Source organism: Clarias gariepinus, chromosome 11 (genome assembly GCF_024256425.1).
Source record: "Clarias gariepinus isolate MV-2021 ecotype Netherlands chromosome 11, CGAR_prim_01v2, whole genome shotgun sequence".
Classification (NCBI taxonomy): Eukaryota; Metazoa; Chordata; class Actinopteri; order Siluriformes; family Clariidae; genus Clarias; species Clarias gariepinus.
The window spans coordinates 11563557-11586917 of NC_071110.1; the positions used below are offsets into that span (position 1 = coordinate 11563557).

Sequence of the window (23361 nt, forward strand, 5' to 3'; positions counted from 1 at the left end):
GGTTCTTGTGGCCGAAGGACTCAGTCACATGTCCTGGTGGGCGAACCTGTGTTTAGACACTGTGATTTTCTTTACCAATTAGGATGCATGCTCACGCTAAGGCGAGAGAAATTGGATCCCATAACAATATCTCAAATGCGCTTCTGTAATAGAATATGATCCATTTGTACACTTCCTTTTAGGCATCTGGCAGAAGTCTTGACCCTGCCTAGAGGAGACATTGAATTTCTCTGGCGCTAGTGCTCTCCTGCTTCCTCAATGATTTATTCATGATAGCCATACTCTCTGTCCTGGCATATATTAGCCATGATGAGGCACAGACAGGATCACACAAAGCACTCAAAACCCATTTGCAGCAAGTATTAAAACTACTCTTCACTTGTCAAAGATTCAGGAGAGATTACTGTTGATCATGTTTTATGCACAGTTTGCAGAGAAGACTACAGACTGAATGAAAAGCCAGCGACATTTTTATTTATGATGAAAGTAGCAGGCGTGAGATGGGAGTTAAGAAAATATTCATAATAATATTTACACAAATTTAATACTTAAAGTAAAGGGAGTTTTTGCATGGGTTGAATCTTATTTTGGTATACATGACAATTTTTTTGAATATACAGTAGAAACAAATGAATGATGGTTTACAGTGCAAACCAAAGCATAGACTCACTTTGTGACACAAGGCACGTTTTATGGAATGTTCAACATTTTAACCAAATTAGAAACAACATTTTAACACAGGCAAGTTGCACATTCCCTTCTGAATGAATTAAAACCTGTAGGTGTGTAATGCATTTATACTGTACTTTACAACTCTAATAATATTCCACTTGTAAACTGTGTTTAAGTGTTCATTTACAGCAAGGCACATTGTTCGTGTTTTTTTTATCGTGCACATGCGTGTACATGTTTTATCGTGCGCGTGCACATTTAACATAATCATAAGTCTGTTGAAAGATGTCAGTCCTGTGTACATGGGGATATGTGCATAGATTTTCAGCACAGTCATTCAGCTACCACATCAACTACCCAAAAAACGTTGTAGGAGCATTCCCTCCATCCTCTAGGTCTTCCAGTTGTGGTTCATAATGCAGCCATGGGGATAAAAGGCCCTGGGTTGCTAACCGAGTATGTGGCTCCTCTTCATAAATAGCAACTGTGATAGCACTAGGGTATGATATGCATCTCATGGCCAACATCTTTATATCATAAATGAGCATGCTCAGAGCTCTGATCGCTGTCATGGCTGTCCTCGTTCATCAGTGAGTCTGGTCTGTGATGGAGACCGACGATGCCCGAAAACTCTGACGGCAACAAAGTCCCCTTTTTCACATGAACCAGTTCTTTCTCCCTGGCCACGGCACCTTGCTGTCCACCCTTCACTCGCTTCCACTTCATCCGTCTGTTCTGAAACCACACTTTCACCTGGAGAGGAGAGAAAAAAAAAACAACTCTGAAAATACGTACCAGATTTAATGAAGACAAGAAGTGAAGGTTGAACAGTGTGTTCGGTCATATGGTTGGCCGATGAGCTTTCATTTTGGCATAGTACTGTATGAACTATCTGAACATCATCCATGACTCACCAACCACAAGTAAGCTAATAACACTTGGTCAGTGGACAGTTGCTTATGGGACATGATCACATGAGTATGTGCTATTTATTTCGGCAGGTTGATATGCAAAATTTGCCAATTTAGTCTGCTAAACATAATCGTAACACCCGCCAATGTAATAACAGCTACAAAAGTAATAAATCATAAATGTAATACAAATCTGCAGCTTTTAATGTAATGATCCCACAGACGTCATGGCAGTTTGGGGGAAATTTATTACGTTTGGGGGGATTATTTCATTAAAATATGACAAATTTGTGTTATGTTTGTGGTTTATTCTGTTTGCAGGCTTGTAATGTTGGCACTATTTTTTTTTTTTTTAAAGCAGTGAGAGTATATTCCGAAGACTTAAACATGATTATTCTGCCTGGCTTCTAGTTTTTGGCAGTGATCAAAGTTTTTTTTTCTACAAATATGGTTCAAAAACTGAATATTTAACAGACCAGGTGGAATTGTATCTTTCAATGAAACAATGTAGGTCATGGCAATAGATTTGTATGAGAGCCCGTGGTCAGTTGGGGCTTACTTGGTATTACCCAAAATGGAGAGTTTCCATATTAGCAATAAAAATTGTCATCTGAGTGCATCTGTTCAGTTGGATCAAATGCTTCCCTTATTTCCTCTCTTGACAAGCAAGGGCAATCATTTACATTCCCTGGAATGATGACTAGGCAGTTTCTTAAATGGCCATCACCGAGCGAGGGAGTCCTCACTGGTCATGAGCTTTGGTGCCCGGGGGTGGGATCACACTGTGCTAAAATTTATTTTTGGTGGGTCATGATGCAGACGAACTGAGTCATGTGATGTGGATGTCATCTTACTGCGCAAATCGGGGTTTGCTTCTGGGCAGCCAATGCATTCATATTGTTTGTAATGGATACTTCAGACAGGTTCCTCAAATAAACCCAAAATAAAGCACTCAATATTGATCATTTTTGATGTTTGTTTTGTCTTCTTCAAACAGATAATAAAGTAAGAGATACAACAAAACCAAATCTTTTTTTAATGACATATTTTAGGATTAAACTTTGTCTTTGTAACATTGGGGTTAATGATTTGTAGATTCTCCATGATAAATCTTGCCGTATGATTTGCCACTTGGGGCCCTTGCTGTCAGCGGTGTACAAGGACTGTTCCTAAAATACATCTGCAAGCTTTGCACTTTTGCCCACAGCATGGAGAGTTGTCCACATCACTCCTGACAAGTTTGAGTACCTATTACGTCTTCTTAATACCTCATTAGTCAGGTCTTCAAAAATAATGTAACCTGAGTAAGCTAGGACACTAATTGTTACGGCTATATGTACAGATATTATGACTAGCACGTGGTATTATTACTATTACTTATATTACTATAAGTTGCTGTTATTATTTTGGAATTAGTAGCTTTAACTTTGATGGCTGCAAAGTAAAGTGATAATTGTCCAGAGATTTCAATGCCAAGTTCAGTAGCTGCTGGTTCACACAGGGATCACATAGCAAGAGGGGGTTTGCTCTCTCCGTCGTGTGGCAAGGTTAATGTTATGCTGAGGTAATGTGACCCCAAAAAAAGATACCTAATTCTGAGTATTCACCCGTCAAACACTCTCCGCGAGGTGTTTTATAAGGCCACTGAGGCTTGGAACGATTTTTATTAAACATGTATTCATAAACGTTTGATAATTAAGAATAATTGGGACTGAATTTAAACTTGCAAAATGGAGCTATCATGGGTAAATGATTCAGATCCAGGATGTTCGATTAGATCTTTTTGCATATGTCAGTTTCTCTCACACCAATCAAACTGCCTTAAGATATTTCCTTGCCTACACAGATGTTCTTCCTACGCAGAACAATTTGTGCAGGAAGTGCCTAACTACACACGCTTATCCTTTGCCTTTCTTTATTTCTTCACTATAGTTTGATGATGGGACCTTGCTGAAACATCTGGAATATGATAGTCCCCATGATAGTCTCTCTCCATAACGACTGCTGCGTGGTGAGGCAGACTAAGGGAATACTAAATTCAACACTTTGAAAAATAATGCTAAATATTTAGGCTTGAAGTTGCATGTTGTCATACCTGCCTTTCCGTCAGGTCCAAGTTTACCGCTATTTCATAACGCCGCAGTCGGGTCAAATAGTTGTGATGGGCGAATTCCGCCTCAAGCTCTCGGATCTGTTCTTTAGTAAAGGCGGTCCGCTCCTTCCGGGGCTTGCTACTTGAGTCTGATTTGTAATTTCCATCCTGGGACTCTGGTGGGACGCAGAAGAGAAGGAAAATATTTCCACTTGTTATATAAAAAACAGAATTTCCAAATGATGCAAAATGACTATTGAGTTTCCACTTGCATATCACAAATTATTATTGCCTTCTCAGAAACTGGGTTAAAAGGAATTTCTGCATCGAAATGAAATGCCATCGTTTATTTAATTTTTTTACGGTAAGTATAAGTACGGTAAGCATTGTGTTTAATAGCACTGACATTCTCAATGGTGATGTTTCATATTCTGACTTGTGGATCTTTCACAATATGTGCTCACTCTTAACAAAAGCCTTTTCCAATGTGGAGTTAATTTGTCTTCCTCTTAATGAATCAGGGACCTTTAAAGTTTTAATATGGAATAAAACAACTGTGGATAATGTAAAAATAGGGTTCTTTACTTTATTTACCTCAACATTTTACAGGCTTCTTCCCTATATGACTCACAAGCTATAATGTTAATGTCTCTGTCCTTCTCTCTTTGTTACATTTCATTTTTTATTTTCTTGGCATGAGATGATACTCTCCCATATGTTTATGTGGAATTACCAGTTTTAAGCTTCTTTATTATTTGGCTTTTGAGTTAGTATTTATGACAAGCATTGGACTGGAAAACTCCAAGCGATAGACAAAAAGTCGTCCCAAGAAATTTTGACCTCGGCTGTTTTTACACCGCAATGAAGAAATTTCGTTCTTGGTGTTTGTTTTATTGGTAGAAACAGAGAACTGTTTGCCCTTCTCATGACTAGATTTTGCGGTATGTTTTTAAGGCTATGCCTCAGTGGCAAATTGCACATCAAGGCAACAAAACCTCCGGTCTGTGCTAATCCAACTGGCAATCCTTAACCCAGCTGTAAATAGAGCCCACTTTAACGAGGCCCCATCCACAAGCCATGGGAAGAACTCAGCTATTTCAACACACACATATTTCCAAAAGGAACTGATTTCAAATAGACACTATTTTAGGATGAACAGCACTTCCTATTGTGTTTGGCTAGATGGAGAAAGTGTACTTTTGTCCAATATACAACGTTTAGTTATTTCTAAATTTGTACCATTTTGCACTATTCAGGATGTACAACAAGGTATAAATGTAAATTAGGAATTTTTTTTCAAATATATCTATGAAGTTGAAGAAAATTTAATCATCTTGCATTCAGCCATTCAGTCAAATTGTACTTTGCTTTCCTAACTTTCCTCTTATAGCAGCAACTAAGTCATTAGCCAGGCAAAGATCATAAAACTAATTTAAAAAAAAACATTGGCAGAAGTGTATTTTACATTGGAGAGTATATCAGGTACAGTCTGTTGTAGAACTCCTGATTTCTTACACCATTTCCACTCTGCATGGCCCATTTCATCAGTCACATTTCCCTGTGACCTCTGTAAGCGCTCAGAGTGGCCTGTAATTTTAGCGGGCCTTCCCTGGCTGCTGGGCGTCTGGCTGCGTTTGGCTCTGATTGAGGACTGGAGAAAGCCAGTTACTGTGGGCTAAACACAGCCATTGTGGAAGAAGAAAGACTAACATGTGAAGTTGTTTGCGAACAGTGCCACAACTTAAAGCAACTTTTCCCCAGCTTTACGATGGATGGCTACACCGCAGCAATTAGGCCTGCGCCTTAACTTTCATCTAACTTCAAAAACACAAGCAAAAAAAAAAAAAAAAGCCGTGTTTTTGCTCCGAAAGTCTGCCCGTCTGTGGATGATTTTTAAAGTTCTCTGCAATACATTAGTTAGAAACTATTTATCATTTTTGTCATTAATTACATCACATACTGTCATTATCACTGAGCCTGATTTCAGATACAAGACAGTAACTGAAAAAATGTGTTAAATGATAATTTGTTTCAGTTTTGCATATGGTTTTAGTCGCCCAGTGTTGAATTCCGTTTTGAATAAGTAAAGATTTATTAAAGAAAATCTGACTCCGTAGTGCGCATCCAGATGTCCCAATGTGGAAATAGTTTATCTGGCCTAATAATATGCTGACATTGAGTACAAACTCACTTGTACAAGCCTTAAATCTTTTTTATTTATTTATTTATTCCCTAGCCATAGCGGATTATAATTACTTTTCAACATGTAGGAAACTGTACACATTATATCCAAGTCACGTTATAGTTACTGTTTATTCTTTCTCTCATTCTCTTATTTATCGAGTGATGAGAATAAATAAACGTCCGTAAAGCCAAGCAGGAAAAGTTTGATTTCATTATAAATCTATAATAATAAAAATTTGACTTATATGTCGGCTATATGTGTGGGCGTGTGTGCGTTTGAGAGAGAGAGAGAGAGAGAGAGAGAGAGAGGTTAAGGCCCAGATACTGAGTGGAAGCGACAAGCCAACTATTACAGTTTTACAAGAAAAATATTAGATATTGCGATTGTTGTCTTTGGATTGCCTTAATGATTAACTCCCATAAAAAAGTTAATACTCGGTCACAAATTATTAAATTAATATCTGAATTTACAACATTTATGTCATTAGGATTTTTACAAAATGTAATTCCGTAGGTCAATTTATAACATTGTAGCACCAATAACAATACTTCAGCAATTTCTAGGAACTGAAAGTAAAACTCCCTAACATGATAAATTGGATGTGATCTTAATTAGGCTGCTGTCACATGTTTGAGTCGAACAGTACATATTAGAAATGCAGTTCTGTTCATAAGCTACATTCAGTTCCCTGAAGTCCTATTAGAACTAGCAGAAAATCACAGTTGATAATGTGAGCACTTATTTGTCAGATATAATTCTGCTGCACTACATGCTGAACTACAGGAGAGCAAAGACGGTGATTCCGGAGAGGAAATTTCAATCAGTGCTCAAGCAGTGTCCTTCCAGCTACAGCCATTTTATATACAGTGTAACTAATTAAACCGACAGAGTCCAGAAGAGCGCTTAGGCACTATATATAAATCTACAGGAAATGATTATGAATTAGATATGCAGATAAGCATGTATATTGTGTATCAATACTCAGTTAATAATAATATATATAGATATATATATATATATATATATATATATATATATATATATATATATAGATATATATATATATATATATATAGATATATATAGATATATATAGATATATGTAGATATAGATATTGTCAATTAAAAATAAAATATACTGTATGTATATTTATTTTATATTATATATTATAATTGACATTAAGTAAAGGAGTTGTAGAGGCATTTTAATGTCCCACCTTATACACATACTGTGGATTAGATATTATTAATGTTTATTAACACTATATAAACAGGAATCACAATTTACAGTTTCTAAAAACACCTGTTACAATTCATCCAATGCAGCTTGTGAGGAGAGAAAAATAATAATAAAAGCCCTAACTTTCTGTTAATAAAATTGTAAATTAACTTCTTTGAATTGGGAATGAAATAATAACCAGGCAAACAAACAAATAAAATTTTGGTTTAACATGCCTTTTTGGAATAAAATTTGAGACATATAAAAACTTGAAACGCTGGATCCTGATGAACTTTTAATTCAGATAGTTTCTCTATGCACCTTAAATATAAAAAAAATGTGAAAAACAAATAGAAAAAAAATACTAAAAACTGTACTATAACTTCCATATTGTCTACTTCTTCCATTCTGATATAACAAAACTAAAATAAATGGTTTATTTATAATAGATAATGCTTTGCTAACTCTGAGTCTCCTCTCTCTCACCTCTTTTTAGGTCCTGCTGTTTTCTTCTTTACAATCCTTCTAATGATTATTTTATTTTTACAGTATGCCTAATTTTCTGCTCTCTAAAACATGCAAGACGAAGCAGATGGTGTGTAAAGTGGAACATACGAACAGTTTAATGCCCACACAGAGTTATAGTCTGGCCTTTGCTCCTGGCTCTAGTCAGAATAATTGCTTCTGTGCGTGTCAGCCAACACCTACAAAAGTCTCACTCGCAAAAATACGGCACCACATTTCCGAGCAGTGGGAGACTAATTTTCCAAAAATGCTACTACAAAACCCAGTCTGAATAATCCCACAAACCAGTACAATGTGTTAATAGCCACTGAGTCATGAAGGGAAAGGTAATGAAGGGAAACTCTACTGATCCTATTTAGTTTCTTTTTATGATAAACATTTGAGTAACTGTGTGAAAAGTTATTATATATTACATATTATATTATACTATATTATCAAAGTTCCCAAGAGCACTTTTTTTACATGTTTTAACATATAATAAAAAACCATTAGCAGTGCTGAGGATTAACAGTGATTAAAAAAAAAATATCTGAATACACATTACTCCAAAAGTTTTACAGTCTAATTTCTCTTACCTGAACTATCACTCCTTCTTTTTCCGGTCCTCTTCTCTGCCTCTGCTGGGGACAGTGTTTGACGCCCAAAGTCCCCACCAGGCAGACAGGACACCCCTGAGGGCATGGTTCCACCAAGACTGGGTGTACTGGCACAGAGACTCGGACCACCAGGTGCCATATCTGAGGAGCCCGAGTCCGTCCCCGTCATTCCCAGGCCTAAGCGCACATTGTTGTTTGACACACTGGACATTTGGGGTATGTGCCAGCTGCCTTGCTGTGGTTGGGGTGTAACAGGGTGATGCTGCTGAGTAATCGGGGGTCCACGCTGGTGCCCGTGCCCTCCGAAGAGTCCATCCTCTCCTGGATAACAGCTGACCACGCAAGAGGGAGAGGAGGACGAGGAAGAGGATGAGAGGTCAGGGTAGGCAGAAAGGTGCTCAGAGCGGCTGTGCAGGGCGAAGGCCGGGTGCAGGGCCTGAGGAGGAGCGTGCGGGCCGCGCAGGCAGCCGAACAGAGTGTGATCCATCGCAAGCAATAAATGAACCTTTCACTAAGTTTATCTCCGCAAACAAATTAATGAACCAATTCCCTCTCCGTCATTAAAGACGTCCTGGAAAAAAAATCAAGACATATATGCGCGTGTGTGCATGTGTGTGTGCATCTAAGCACGCCCATGTGTGTGTGTGTGTTTGTGTGTGTGTGATAATCCAGAGCGTGCGGCGAGCGCGAGCTGCCAGGCGGCGTTGGGTAAACAGCAGCAGCAGCTGAGCCGAGCAGGAGCAGGAGCTCAGATGACGGCCTGGAGGAGAGTGCAGAGGAGATGGGAGTGGTAGGAGCTTCCTGCCATTGCTCAGAGTTGGGGCTATGGGCTTCGGGCTATGGGCTGGGGCTTCCAGATGCATGCTGGGCGGGGAGCCCATGCAAGAAAGGGGGTGTTATAAATAGAGCTGTAATGTGAGAGGGAGGCTGGGTCAGAGAACCACGCTGCCACTACTGACCACATCCACATGACAGACCTAGTATAATATACAGCAGGATAAATGTACGGCCACAGCTCAGGAAGCTCATCTCCAAGCTTGTGATTTTGACCTATAGTGCCCTCTCTTTGTCCTTGTTTTCTTTAACGTAGAAGCCAGAAGGAAAGCACTTAGTTTGGCGATATTCCCTCTTTTCATACTGTAGACATGATTTACACAGTAGGGGGTTATTACTAAAGCCCTGACTGTAAATATTCATCATAAAGAGACAGTTATTCAAGCAATCTACATCTTCAGTAATAACCGTGCGTAAAAGTAGTTTTAAAAATAATTCTAATTTAAAAAAACAACTGAATTTTAACCAGTCTTTTTATATGCTCTGTTTTATTGCTGTACAATTTTCTCCATATTGTCTAAATAGTAAACATTTACTCAAATATCAGTCTTGAATCTTCCATTTTAAGCAACTTTAAATCAGTGATTCTAATATTTTTCCCCTTGCGATAAACAATACTGATTCAAATTTCAGTACTGAGCTAGCTGGTTACTTATATAATAATAATAGTAATAATAATCAAAATTAAGACTTTTTGTCTGTACAACTTATTCTTTAGACATATAATAAAAGAGCCTTAACAGTTACGACATTCTGTGGGTGTGCAAAAGTTCTGAGCCAGCTGCAAAAACATATTTTAAGGCTGACTATTGTTATGTCAATTCAAGCACCTTTAACCTCACTCACTCATACACTTTAAGCAAGCGCTTTATCCTGGTCTGAATCGCAGCAGATCCGGAGTCTATCCCATAAAACACTGAGCACAAGGCGGGAATATACACTGGATGGGACGGCAGGCCGTCACAGTACGTTACACACATTCACACCTACCGTAAGTGCAATCTAAAAGGAAATTGACAGACAGTAACCCAAGCTCAGGATCGAATAAGGGAATCCTGGGTTTATAAGACGGAAATATTACACAGTCTATTCACAGATATTCAGTCTTGTTTCTCAACTTTACATAAAAGTCACATAGAAATATACGCATTTTATGTTTGTTTTCATACACTTCAGAAGTTATTTTTTTTAAATAGGAATTTGATTAAATTACAATTTTTTTTTTTTTTTTTAACATACCATTGTTTAATGTTTTATGCGGTTTTATTTTCTCTACTAATACACTATTAATGACATAAGGTTTGCTGTTCACTCGAATGAACCCATAGGCGTATACTTTAACAGGAATTTCTTATGATTTTCATGTGACTTTCAGACGCATCACCTGTTGTTTTACATGTGTAGTGTGTTTCTTTTCGTTTAACTCGATGTATTTTTATGACATGATTTATCATTTTTTACATTCTGCATGTGTTTGTATTTTCCGTGTGATGGTCTCATATGATTTGTGTATTCGTACATTTTCATTTTTCATTTTTATGGGATGTTTATTTATTTTTTTCATTTTTTCCACAAGTGATTTTCTTTTAACGATTCGTCCATTTTTAACGATTCATCAAGCTTGTGCTTTTATTTTTCAGGTACTCGAAGATTATTACAATGTGTTCAGCTGAATTTGTGTGCTCTCTAATTGTTTTTTAATGCGATCACATATTATTCGTGTAATCACATGTGCAAAATATGTTTATGTGATGTAAGGGTGAAGCCTTTGAACCAGAAATTTTAATATAATACACTCTTAATGTAAAGGTCCTTTTTTTATTTTTTATTTGAATTATTGATAAATTTTACCCTCATAAACCCAGTGTTCTAATTTAACCATATAAATATTTCACATAAATAATAATCACAGAGTCTGTTTTGATAACGCACAGTGTTGACCGCATTCCCTCTCGACAGCAACACCCACGCGTGGGCCACTACAGCACAGAGACTGAGCGTGTTGCCTATTCGTGAGAACGAGGAAATAAAACACTGTATTTGGGGAAATGGCTTTAGCAGACGTTAAGGAGAGAGACACAATCCCAGGCTTCTGGGAGGGAGAAAAGAAAAGGAACAGAAGATCATCATTCAGCTTGCACCATCTCTACGATGTGCCACGAAAACAAAGCTGAGGTGAGTACACACACAATTCTGCTTTCATCCTCGATTAAATATTGTGATTAGCCGGAATGGGGGACACTTGGTAGAGACACGGTTTGGTTTAATATGTGCAATTGCTCCCTCATGGTGTGGCATGTGTGTTAAATGAGTACAGACTGTGGGCCTGTTCCTATTCAGCACACAGCCTTCCAATTCCCAGCATGCAACGGGATGTGTGACCTGGAGTTTAGGGCACAAAAGGGTACAAAGGGATAAAAACTAAAGCCTGCCATAAATTAGTTACAAAAAGTCATATCCCAAAAAAAAAAGAAAGAAAAAGAAAGAAAGAAACAGTATGAAGGTACACACTGATATCCAACAATCCTTATCTCTAGTCTGATTTTATTTACAGCCTGCCACTGTTAAAGAATAACACGGGTAATATGAGCTAAATCGTCAAGATATCTAGCAAAACTAGAGTTCCAAAATGTGTCCTGTTATAAAACTTTACATTTTCTGTAGTTTTTAAATTTATACTCTGGCAGCAACGTTTGCTGATCTATACGACTGAGCAGTTGAAAGCAGGAATATAAAATAGGCTTAACAGGATAAAAGGATTGGGAAGAGGTTTTGCCACATTATAGAAAAAGAAAAAAAATAAAAATAAATCAAAATGTTCCTATGATGCTTAGAACAGCCTTTTTTTTTGCAAATTGCTAAAATCAGGCAAATAATTAAAATATGTACACTGCAGTCAAAATATCACACTGTTTACTATTTGTAAGTTTATTTCATAAAATAGTAAAAGTAACCTGACTTATTATATAAAATTCTATTCAATACATTTTATTCTATGCATACACACAGACAAGATGGAACTAAACAACAAATTCTACTTAATGTCTCCTGGTTGCATGTCCATATTAATCAACCTGATTAAGATCATTTACTGCCGTTCTTAGGCAACTCTGAAACTTTTCGGCCGCTTCTGAAATGAAAGTAGGTCTCAATAGATATTTGAAGACGTCTTTCAGAAAGGCCCAGATCGACCAGGTCAAGACTCCCAGGTTAATGTTTTACTCTTGTCTTTAAAATGGAAATATAATTCTGTTAATGGTATGAACTGCTTTCCATTACAAGACTCCCAGGTATGTGTCTCTGCGACAGTCCTCCCTCAGGACTAACAATCCGGTCAGTTCATCAGAAGTAAAATCAGAAATTTCTTAAGTATTTTTCATTTCGAGTCATGTTTAAGGAAGGGTCAATTCCAGTCTGGAAAAATAGAAGTCATAATAATAGCAGCAAACTTTGGTGCAAAAGAAATTGCTATAAAACTATGGGTGTCTGTTTATGTCTTGCATGTCTGTATACACTGTAGTTTTTGTTTGTTTGTTTGATTATTAAGTAAATAGAACTTTTTTAAGATATAAGGGAAATAAATAAATGCGTCTGATTTTTTTTTTACTTTTACTGTATGCTCTATCATTATTTAAAGTGACCTTGTTTTATCTTTTTTTAATAGACTTTAACTATTTCTTTTATTAGTATTAGTAATATGAACTATTAACTATTATTTAGTACTGACATGGCGTATATGAGGCATATACAGTATGATATATTTCCATATTTGTTTGGCTCTTGGTTAAATCTGAATGTGTTACAGATGTGGGATTTTGTAAAAAGACAGCCATTCGTAAAGTACAATGTTTATCTATCTTAGACTTGGTGTGTAAGTCTCACTTTCTAATAAGAAGCTGTGATCTTTGTAATTACCAAAAAAAAGAACTTTCATGAAGTTATTTAAAATCTCAACCTATTTCCTCCTGAGTTCCTATAAAATTACTATTAGAGATTTCTAAAGTAGTCTTTCTGTACATATTTAACTTAACTTTATTCATTACTAATTTTAAGGAACATAAACTTCTGTCTTAAATTATATCAGGAAAAAGTTCCTAGTTACCAAATTGTTGCTGATAATTACAATTTTTTTAAGGGTTTGTGCATGTCCGTTTGTAATTCCTGCCTAAAGATTTACTGCAACATTAATTCTGTGGACACTTGTAAAAAGAGGGTGAAGACCCATCTTTTTAAACCTGCTTTTAATAGATTTTTATATTTATTGTATATGTTATTTTTAAGTGTGCTTCTGATTACTTTTACTATTTTATTATATACTTATTTTCTATTATTATATATATTATTTAGTTTTCGAAAAGTGCTTTGTGGCATTAACAGTAAAGAATACACAACAACAACAACAACAACAATAATAATAATAATAATAATAATAATAATAATAATAATAATAATAATAATAATAACAATAATAATTCTCCAGTGTGAATTAATAATATTTTTGTTTAAATTGCTTATGAATAGAAAGTACTGGTGTGGCTGGCAAATTCTTTCAGTATTTCATGATTAATGCCTTAATACTGTAAGTTAACCTGTAATGATCGTGAAATTGGGGAAATATTTTCTCTACACGTCACACACCCGGCAGACCAGAGTCATCATCAATACCACTTAAATGCTCCATTATAAAACCCAACATTACCAGGCTCAGGTTCAGGTTCTTGCCCATGCTAGCATTAAGCAGCTTTGTAGTATAGTCTTTATGCTGTCTGTCAAACAATACAGCTAACTTCAGTACCCACAAGCAGCCATTACTCACGATACAGCAATAGGTAATTGCATCACCAGAGCCACCATACTGCTTTAATAAGACCAATCAATTTAAAACTCAGTCAACTTTTTTATGATTTAATGGCTTCCTCCTCTTTTTTGGTGCCTATAGTCCCTTAGTGTAAGTCCCGAGATGTCAAGCAAGGGACATTCCTTCCAATTCAGACTAATGGATTCTCAATGTGGAGGCAGGACGTCATCAAAAAAAAAAATACAATCTCACGACATCTCTTTTTTTGTTGGCACAAAAAAAAAAAAAAATTTTATATTTTAAACAATCTGGAAGTTGTCATTTTTCAGAAATTATTAGCATGTTCACCCTGTGACCACATGAAAGTATTCTTTATAATGCTAAAGGACTCAGCTCACGTGTCTTTATTATAAGCATGCGCTATGCACGAACTAATACTGGTGTGTAGACATTTCGAAGAAAGTGTAACCCAAAAAAAGCAAATAAAATGCATAGCTCGTTTAAATAATAATAATAATAATAATAATAATAATAATAATAATAATAATAATCTGCCGCAAAATACGAGAGTCCAGTAATCAAATTTTTCCTATTAACCACAGAATGGAATATATAGTATATATATTACCCATATATTATTTTAGCAAAGGCACAGACAAGAGGGTGGTTTACAGGATTAAACCCCCAAAATAATTAAAATATTACAGTACAGTAATATATCAGATCAGATGTTATTTGAATATTGTCAGTCACTCAGCTGATCAGACATTTGTTCCACCACCTAGGTGCGAGAAAAGAAAAGAGTCCTGATGCATGCCTTCGTCTACCGTGAGACATGGTGGGACCAGTCAAGCAGTGCTGAAGGATTGGAAGAAGCACGGTGCAGTACAATGTGTGATACTGTACGTGCTTGGAGGTAGTTGGGTGCTGGCCTGTTTTTGGCTTTGTACGCAAGCATCAGTGTATTGAATCTGATCCGGGCAGCTACAGGAAGCCAGTGGAGGGAGCAGGGTAATGGGGTGGTGTGGGAAATTTTAGGAAGATTGAAAACAAGTCATGCAGCTGCATTCTGGATGAGATGGAGAAGTTGAATGCTGCACAGAGGCAGATTTGTCAGGAGGGAGTTGCAGTAGTTGGGGGGAATGAGAGATGAAGTGTCATCCACACAGCAGAAGTATGAAAACTCTCATGTGAGTATATGACATCAACAATAGATAGGTAGAGGGTAGACAAAGAACAGAAGGCAACCAAGTACTGTGCCTTGTGAAATACAGGTGGAATGTCGACATGGAGCAGGTTTCCTCCAAGTCATTTCATATAACACCATCCCTTGTTTATTTACAAATTTAACTGTAGTAAAATAGACTTAATATTAATATGTAAAGGCTACGCTAAACCAAAATCTTTATTTATTTATTTATTTTTTGTATAAAATATTATAGCATCACAGTTGAATGTCAAATTAATTCCTGTGTAAAAATGACTATCACTACACTTTTAAGTCAATAAAGGCAATAGTTCATAAGTGCTAGAAAATAATTGTATAACCAATAAATAGTTTTGGTAATGTACATGTTAGTGGTGTGACACAACTCCACTTTGCATATTTATAACCAGATATATACCTGAAGTGGGTGTGGCCTAAACCAGGTTTATGTTTTTAATTTTTATTTGATTTGCTTATCATAATTAATTATATAAATTATTTGATGTTGCTCAGTGCACAGTGCATTGTAGATACATTAACTTCTTGCCTGTGAGAAAATAAAATCTCCTAAGAATGTGACTTTTTTGTTGCATGTCTCAGAGGATTGCAGTCCCAATGCACTCAACCAGATCCCACTTAAACCTTTCTGGCAAGTCTTCTTATAGAAAATAGAATAGTGTGCTTTTTATTCTCTTGTATTTTTTTAGAACACGTTTGTTAATTTGGTTGCATACCTAGAATATAGAAATTTAGTAATCAGCTACTATAGTATTCAGCTAGTATTTGCGTTTTGCTTGCATGCTGAGTAAATTACAAAGTGATTATCAGTGCTGCGGTAATGGTCAGTTTGGTTAAGTTTGAAAGAGACCAGCTTGGAATACTCCACTTCATGTTAAATGTCAGTAACATACACATTACCTCTATTCTAAGATCATAAATGCTCCATCGTTAAGGAAAAAAAGACTCAATTGTATAAAGTTGCAATTAAATTAGTTCCAGTCACTTGTACTCTAGCATTAACTGTACGATGCATGATATCGTGTCTAAATCTGTTTTACAAAGGTAACATTTGAAGGATTGGATCTATATGATGTAAAATACATGTCAACAGATTGTAGCACAACATATACATCTGGCATTTGAAATAAAAATAAGCTCCATCGAATGTAGTAGCTTGTGAGGAATGAGCCAAGTTAAAATGGTTAGTTTCGCCCTGTGTGCTGTCAGTCAAATTTAGATGCAACCCAACAGAACTCAGTGACCCCTGCATTTTTCACTGGCTGGGGTCACGCACACAGTCACACACGCACATTGCTCAAGGGAGCCTTTTACACCGGCCTTTCCCTCTCCTACAGTGGGAGCATTTCCCTACGCAGCTTCACAACAATCCCAACAGCTCCTAATCAGGTCTGGACCAGTAAAACAGCTCCAACCTCAGCCCACCTCCAGCCACATACTCAGGCTATGACGCAGCTGGAACAATGGAAGGATATCAAAATGCGTTGGTGTCTCCATAAGGTCCCCAAAATCATCTAACAGCTTTGGTCATGACTTAAATAGAGAATGCTTGAAGGGTTAAAACTGTGTTGGCTTCAGTTTCTCATACAATGCCTTGCATTTCTTACTACATGGGATGGAAAATTATATTTTTTTAACATTTATTTTAATATAAAAACTCTTTTTTTAAGAGTTATATGTCATAAAGCTACATTAAACTTATTGTGTATTTAAAGGGAAATCATTTTTTTTTCTTTTTTAAATAAACCTGTTGCATAAGCATTATTATCCTACTGATGTGAATCATCTTATTAATTAGTTGTGATCTGAAATCACATGATTAGAGGAAACTACCTGAGATGACCCATGTGCTAATAAAGTGTCATATGAGCTGCATATAAATAGACTTTTTACTGGAAGGCCTCCGAGTTAGCTGAACTTCCATCGCCATGACAAAACCAAGGAAACATCAAAACAAGTTTTAACTAAGTCTAGATTCCAAGCATTTTAAGTAGATTTTAATTCTGGGTTTATTCAAAAAAATACTAAGTAAAAAATATGTAGATATTTTAATATATAAAAAAAAAAATTTCATAACTTTGGACAATCCCATGTGGCATCCATGAATTATTATTAAAAAAAATAATATGACACATCCACAACACTGCCTACAGGAGAACATCCATAAAAATTGTGGATAAAGAGCACATCAGAGAATCAGATCAGAGAAGCAACCAGGATCTCCCTCTTACTATTATGGGCCAGTTTGTATAGATTTATGCCCATTTCGAAAATACCAAGATTTATTTGTCTGTTTTCATGTAAAACTAGAAACAAACAGTAATGTTTTCTTATTCTCCTTTGCACAACATGAACTTGATTTTCCTTGAGTTTTTACCCTGTGAGTGAAGCATACTTTATATATCCAACATGGGTCATCAGGTTTTACATGCATTTGTAGGAACTAAAGAGCATGCATTAAAATATTAAACAATTATGAAACCTATGTAAATTTAAATCATTCAGGTTTTTGATGATAATATAATTTATAATTTAAACTTTTATATTTAGTTTAAATGATACACAGTAAAAGTGTGACTGCCTCTGTAAGCCACTGTACACTACAGCCAATGTGTGTGTGTGTGGGTGGGTGTGTGTGCATGTGTATAGAGACAAAGTATTCAAATTCAAATCATTCCATTGTAAAAAATGACATACCAGATTTTCATCTTGATTTCCCAAAAGAATCCAAGCGCAGCAGTTATCTGTGATGATGCAATGAAAAACATACTGTAAATTCGCAGGCTAATTGCAGAGATAATGTTAACACTATTCTGTACAGACCCTGACCGGTTCAATTGGTGAAAACAAATCACCTTCAATTCCCTTCTGTGCCACTTTTAGATTATTTCCAGACTCGAGTATAATGCCTATAATTGAGACTAATTGAATCTATTTAACTTTGCTTTTACAATCAAACAGTATCTAACCTGATAGAAACCAGGCTTGTTTAAGACCCTGTAATTATTAGCCTGTTATTACAGTCTGAAACAGACTCCTCTGCTAAATAGCTACTCCTTATAGACCTCTCTAAATGTCTTGATTCATGTAGGTTATAACAATATGCTTGCTTTTTTAAATCCAAAATCCAAACCTTTCCTTTAAGATACAGAATGTGGAATATAGAGTAAAGTAAGTGAAATCATTTACTTTTGCATAATTTTAGCTTAAAAGAAGAAATATATAGCCAGTTAAAAATTAAAATAAAATAATAAAATGCTATCATATGGCACAAAAACTATATTATACATTTAAGATGCATATGGAGTTATGGTTAACAGATGACATTAGACATTAGAAAGTCTAAATGGTTTTCTGACAGAAAATCTAAAAGTTTTTTGTTTTTTTCCAGAAACAGGACAAATGGACACGGCTTGGGCTTAGATAATGCTGACAAGAAAGAAAAAAACAGCATGGGATAAAAGACGCTTTAAATGGCTTCTAAACTAACATTCTTCACTGCGTTTCCTATCATTGTACCATATTATATGAATTGCATGTGAATAATTCCATGATTTTCTATTTATGTTGGTGTTGTTAGTCTTATGAGCAGATCCCGCCAAGGTGTGGCAATAGTGCATCATCCGATTCGCACACAACTTGGCACAGGCTTTACGCCAGATGCCCTTCCTGATGAAACCCTCCCATTTTTATTTAGGACCGGCACCACATCCAGTGGCTATGAATTAAACCCAGGCCTTCCACAAGGCAAGCGAAAAGCCTAAGCTGCCAACCCAGTGACCGATATTATTTATGTCATTGTTACAAATAAAATCTGGATGAATCCAGGAGCAAGACAACAATCCAAAATATAATGTAAAATTTTTTTTAAAATGTTATTAAATATAAAATGGGTTTGGAAGACGATGCAAAATCACTCACACACTCATTCTCTATAGCGCCTATCCTGTACAGGTCATGGGACTTTTAAAGCCTATACCAGGGTACTTGGGGCATTAGGTAGCGTACATCCTGGACAGGGTGCCATTCCATCACACAATCACTACAGACTAAGGACAATTTGGAAATGCCTGCTTGTTGCCAAATGCCAAATCCTCTTGTTTTGGACTGTAAAAGGAAACTAGAGTACCGGAAGGAAACCCACCGAGCACAAGGAGAACATGCAAAGCCCTGGAGGGTCAGTGCCCCTGCATGATGCAAAAGTATTTTTTGGGTCTTCCAAATTCTTAACAATTACATTGGTAAAGCTGAATAAAATCTTGCTTTCCCTGAAGTGGAATTTAACGTAATTTGCAAACATCACTAAACATTTTAGATAATTTTCATGAATAATTTGTCTTGCTCAACACCTACTGTTATGGTAGCTGTCTAACTAGCATTTAAGCTAGCTAATACAGCCCTTAAATAGTTATTTTCTAATTAGAAAGTGGTTAATGAATGCTATTGTAAAGTAATAATAATCAGTATGGGAAGTATTTAAGGTGAATCATTTTCCCAGCCGCACCATTACCCTGGGTTTTAGGTTTTCACTACCTGCCAAATTCCACTTTAACTTCTGCCAACCCATGTATTCAAAACTCCACTCCAGACAGTAGAGTGGTTAAGGTAGCGTTAACAATAGCGATGGATATTCTGATTTTAAAGAGATTATATTTATTGTTCTTTTTCCACAGGGTGCGTTTGTTCTTCTGTTTTTCTTGAATAAATTATTTGAGCACTAAAGATTTAGCATTAGCATTGTAAGCAAACACAATTGGCCAAACTGTAATAACACCATAAACACATTACCTTTGGCTCAAGCAGGTACCAGTGCTCTTCTGTTTTACATTTTTAGATAATAATATTTCTATGATATATTGTACTAATATGTTTCTCTATCACAGATATAGAAATATACTCTAATCAGCCATAAAATTATGACTACCTGCCTAATATTAAGTAATCCCCCCATTTTATTTTTATATGAGCTACAGCAGCTCTTCTATTAAATCAGACTACACACTCCTTATCAGTGGACCTTTCACCGGTTTATCTTCCTTAGATTATTTTTGGTATGTCCTGCCTGCTGCAGCCTGGGAACATCCCACAAAAGCTGCAGTTCTGGAGAAAAAAAAAATGGGCAAGCATAAGGAAGAAGAAGACTAGAACAGCTCCAACACTGCAGCTCTTGTGGGATGTTTCGGATCGGCAGTGGTCAGGACACACCAAAAATGATCTAAAGAAGGAAAACTAGGAAACTGGTAACAGGGTCATGGGTGACCAAGGCTTACTGATGAACATGGGGAGTAAAGACTGGCCCGTGTAGTCCAATCCAAGAGAAGCACTAGTGTAGATCAAATTGATGAAAGGGATAATGTTGGTTCAAATATAAAGGTGTCAGAACACAGGGCATCACCATTATTTAGGCAAAAAGGGGCACCTATGTACCCAAGAGGCAGGTGGTCAAATGTTATGGCCAATTGGTGTAAATACAATATAATATCTGCTTGATTAGTTACATAAGGTTTACATACTGTATCTGTCCAGTGGCCAGCTTTATCCTGTTCACAAATTTTCAATCACTTCATCCTGGGGAAAAGTGCTGCTAGTGTTTATGGCTACTGTGTTCCTTTGCCATTAAGGTTTACGTACATTGTGGACTTTTGCTGAGAAGAGAATTATTTGAATAGGTTTTATTTGGTTTAGTCTTGAGCCACCCCTAATTTCTTTATATTTTGCTTCCAAAGAGACAGACTTTCTTGTATTTTTAATGTTGTCTGAAGAATAGTTCTCCAGGCTTTGGCTTCATTTTCAGTCCCGTCCCTGTCAAGTTTCAGAGAAATGTTTTGTTTGTTTGTTAAGCTACACAATGACTTGGGAATCATTCAAGCATAAAAAAACACCTAACTTGAGCCATGAACCAGTGAGAAACAGTTGATTAGTATACTGATGATGCTGAATACTGAGTGGTTGGAACAGACGAGAGGGGAAATGAGGTTACTGCTGAGGTTGTTACATAAACCACATCTTTAGGCATTTTGCAGCACAGTAAAACATTCGTTAAATTTAATATATATCATTTAATTTAATATGAAGAAATGAGTGGTGGCTCAAGATTTTTGCACAGTACTATATGCATAATGAATAAGAAAAATAATGTCTACTGCACCTTTAACTATGTAATGCGGCTCCTTAATGATTCTAATTCACTCCTTCACAATTGAAAACAGAGATGAAAAAAATGAAAATTGTGGTTGTCATTACTACTAAGAGCATCCAAGACCTGTTCAGGGGAAAGACAAGAGGTAATCAGCTGTAAAGGCAAATGGTGAGCATACAAAATTAATCACATTCAAAAAGAAATGTAATCATTTAAATATACTCCAATTCATCATTTGACCATTTTCGCAACTTCTGAACATCTGTGAAACACACTAGGTCGTAAGTGCATTTTTTTCTTTTTCCTGTGCCAAGATTATGCAAACTTTTGCACTCAATTGTATACAAAAAGATGCAGAATCACTTGACAGGTTTTTCATGTGAAATTTTATGTTCCGGGTTCAAGGTGTGCGGACTGTCACACATTTCCAGGCGTGAATTCATTTACGCAAATTCCTTCGTACTCCCACAATCATGACACTAAAGAAAGAAAAATGATGTCAGGTCTGTTACTGTGTAATCAGCACATTGCTACATTTCCTTCCGTGATAAATAAACACTTTAAAAAAAGTGAGAAAGCGGAATGTCGAGCGTGTGTTTGACTACGTGTGTATGCGTGTGTGTTTAAGGTCTGCCAGCACATGAAAGCCTGGAAAACTCCCGATGCCACACTTGTGGTGAGTCGTATAAATAACATTGATCAAACAGTCTTGATGTGTTAGTTTCCTGCTAAATGGGCTGTATCCTGCCCATCCACCATGTTTACCTAAAGACTGATGGACCTTCTCTCTGATTACTACAGCTGAAAAGAGCTCAACGTCCAAATGCAGGACTAATATTCCAACAGCTCAGCATCATTCTGATGCACAATTTCTGGACTGCAAAGCCTTACTGTGAGGAAAGAAAAGCAGCCAGACCCTTTAATGAAGAATGATGGCAAGTAGGCACCATTTCAATGAGCTTTCCTTTACTTTTACTGTAGTTCTGATAAAGCTCTGCAGAGCTCCCCGAATCTGTAATTACTCACTCTGTACCATACTCGAGTTAAAGGCAAAACAATGCCCTCCTCGCTATCATAAAAGCCCTTGTGACAAAAGCCAAAATGATTGACTTTGACATCATGGAGAGGGATTGCAGTCATTTGAGGTTGAGTGAGAGAAAATGCCTGAGTGTGTACTTTGTTTTATGGTCTGTGCTTTCCTCTCCAAGGGGCCTGCATTTATTTTTGTGTCTCAATCACAGGGCATAAATCACGCCTGTCTCTTGCTGTTTTGCCCTTGGCCTTTCTCTTTCTCCGTCTGTCGTTTTTGCTCCATCTCACACTATTATCAGTATTCCCTCTCTTTTTTCTTCCGCTCTCTGTGCATTATCACACGATTTGAAGAGGCCGTCCTCTCCAGCCAACAAGGGTCCTGTTTTCTGTCCTGCGGAAGAATTAGCCCCTCAGACGTTACCACATCCCAGGCTGCGGTGCATATTTTCAAAGCCTATGTTTCCCCACTTCACCCGGGCCTCAGGCCTCGCGGCCTTCCATTCTCAGCCTCTAATTAGATTACCCAGATTCTCCGTTTCGCGTCGGGCTCCGCTCTGGGCAAGCCCGACCTTCTCAGAACTGTAATATGGAGCCTTAAAAAAAGGAAATGACCTAAATGGCGGTCAGATAGGAGGCTGTTACACCCAATGGAGTGCTGACACAACCACTTCTGCAATGTTGCCAATCCTCACCAGGATTTATGTAGCACAGTGGTTGGTAACAGTACAGTAAGGCGGAACCTTTATGGCCAGGTCAAGGCCAGAGCTGCCAGCTCGGTTGCCAACAGTGGGTGAGGAAGATACAGCAGAATGTACTGCTTCTCCAATTGTACTGCTTTATTAATGCCGTCTAAAAAAACAGCACTAGTTTATAAACCACAAAAAAATTCTTCAGTTATTAGAAAAAAAACAGTAGTGACTGGCAACAGGATCATTCTCAGGGGATACATGATCTTTTCCAGATCCTGTGAGCCTGTGCCCATTGCCGCAAAAGATTCCTGTTCTTGATTGACAGGAGGAGAACCTGATGGAGTCTTCTGCTGATGTAGCCCACAAGCACGAAAGTTCAACATGCTATACATGCTGTTCTGCTCACTACAGTTGTAGAGAGTGGGTATTTGGGTTACTGTAGCG

General features: G+C 36.9%; 1 protein-coding gene across 2 annotated transcripts; it reads right to left on the reverse strand.

Annotated features, from left to right (window-relative positions):
* Positions 1 to 495: 495 nt before the first annotated feature.
* On the reverse strand, positions 496 to 21282 carry meox2a (mesenchyme homeobox 2a). Of its 2 annotated transcripts, XM_053508046.1 has the most exons (5): positions 21206 to 21282; positions 17755 to 17801; positions 8180 to 8532; positions 3679 to 3851; positions 496 to 1425 (listed from the first exon to the last, which is right to left on the reverse strand). In XM_053508046.1, exons 2-5 carry the CDS (start codon positions 17763 to 17765, stop codon positions 1207 to 1209), a joined length of 756 nt encoding a protein of 251 aa, XP_053364021.1. In that variant the 5' UTR covers positions 17766 to 17801; positions 21206 to 21282; the 3' UTR covers positions 496 to 1206. The 2 variants fall into 2 exon arrangements, with proteins under 2 accessions (XP_053364021.1, XP_053364020.1); XM_053508045.1 differs by lacking the exons at positions 17755 to 17801; positions 21206 to 21282 and having other exon boundaries at positions 8180 to 9257.
* Between the last annotated feature and the right edge of the window lie 2079 nt (positions 21283 to 23361).

Bases quoted from the DNA above. Each gene is read 5' to 3' on its own strand.
- meox2a (XM_053508045.1), bottom strand. From the start codon at position 8,687: ATGGATCACACTCTGTTCGGCTGCCTGCGCGGCCCGCACGCTCCTCCT. The intron at 3,852-8,179 runs GTAAGAGAAATT...GCGTCCCACCAG, and splicing joins AAGAAGGAGTGATAGTTCAG to AGTCCCAGGATGGAAATTAC. The intron at 1,426-3,678 runs GTATGACAACAT...TCTCCTCTCCAG, and splicing joins TGGACCTGACGGAAAGGCAG to GTGAAAGTGTGGTTTCAGAA.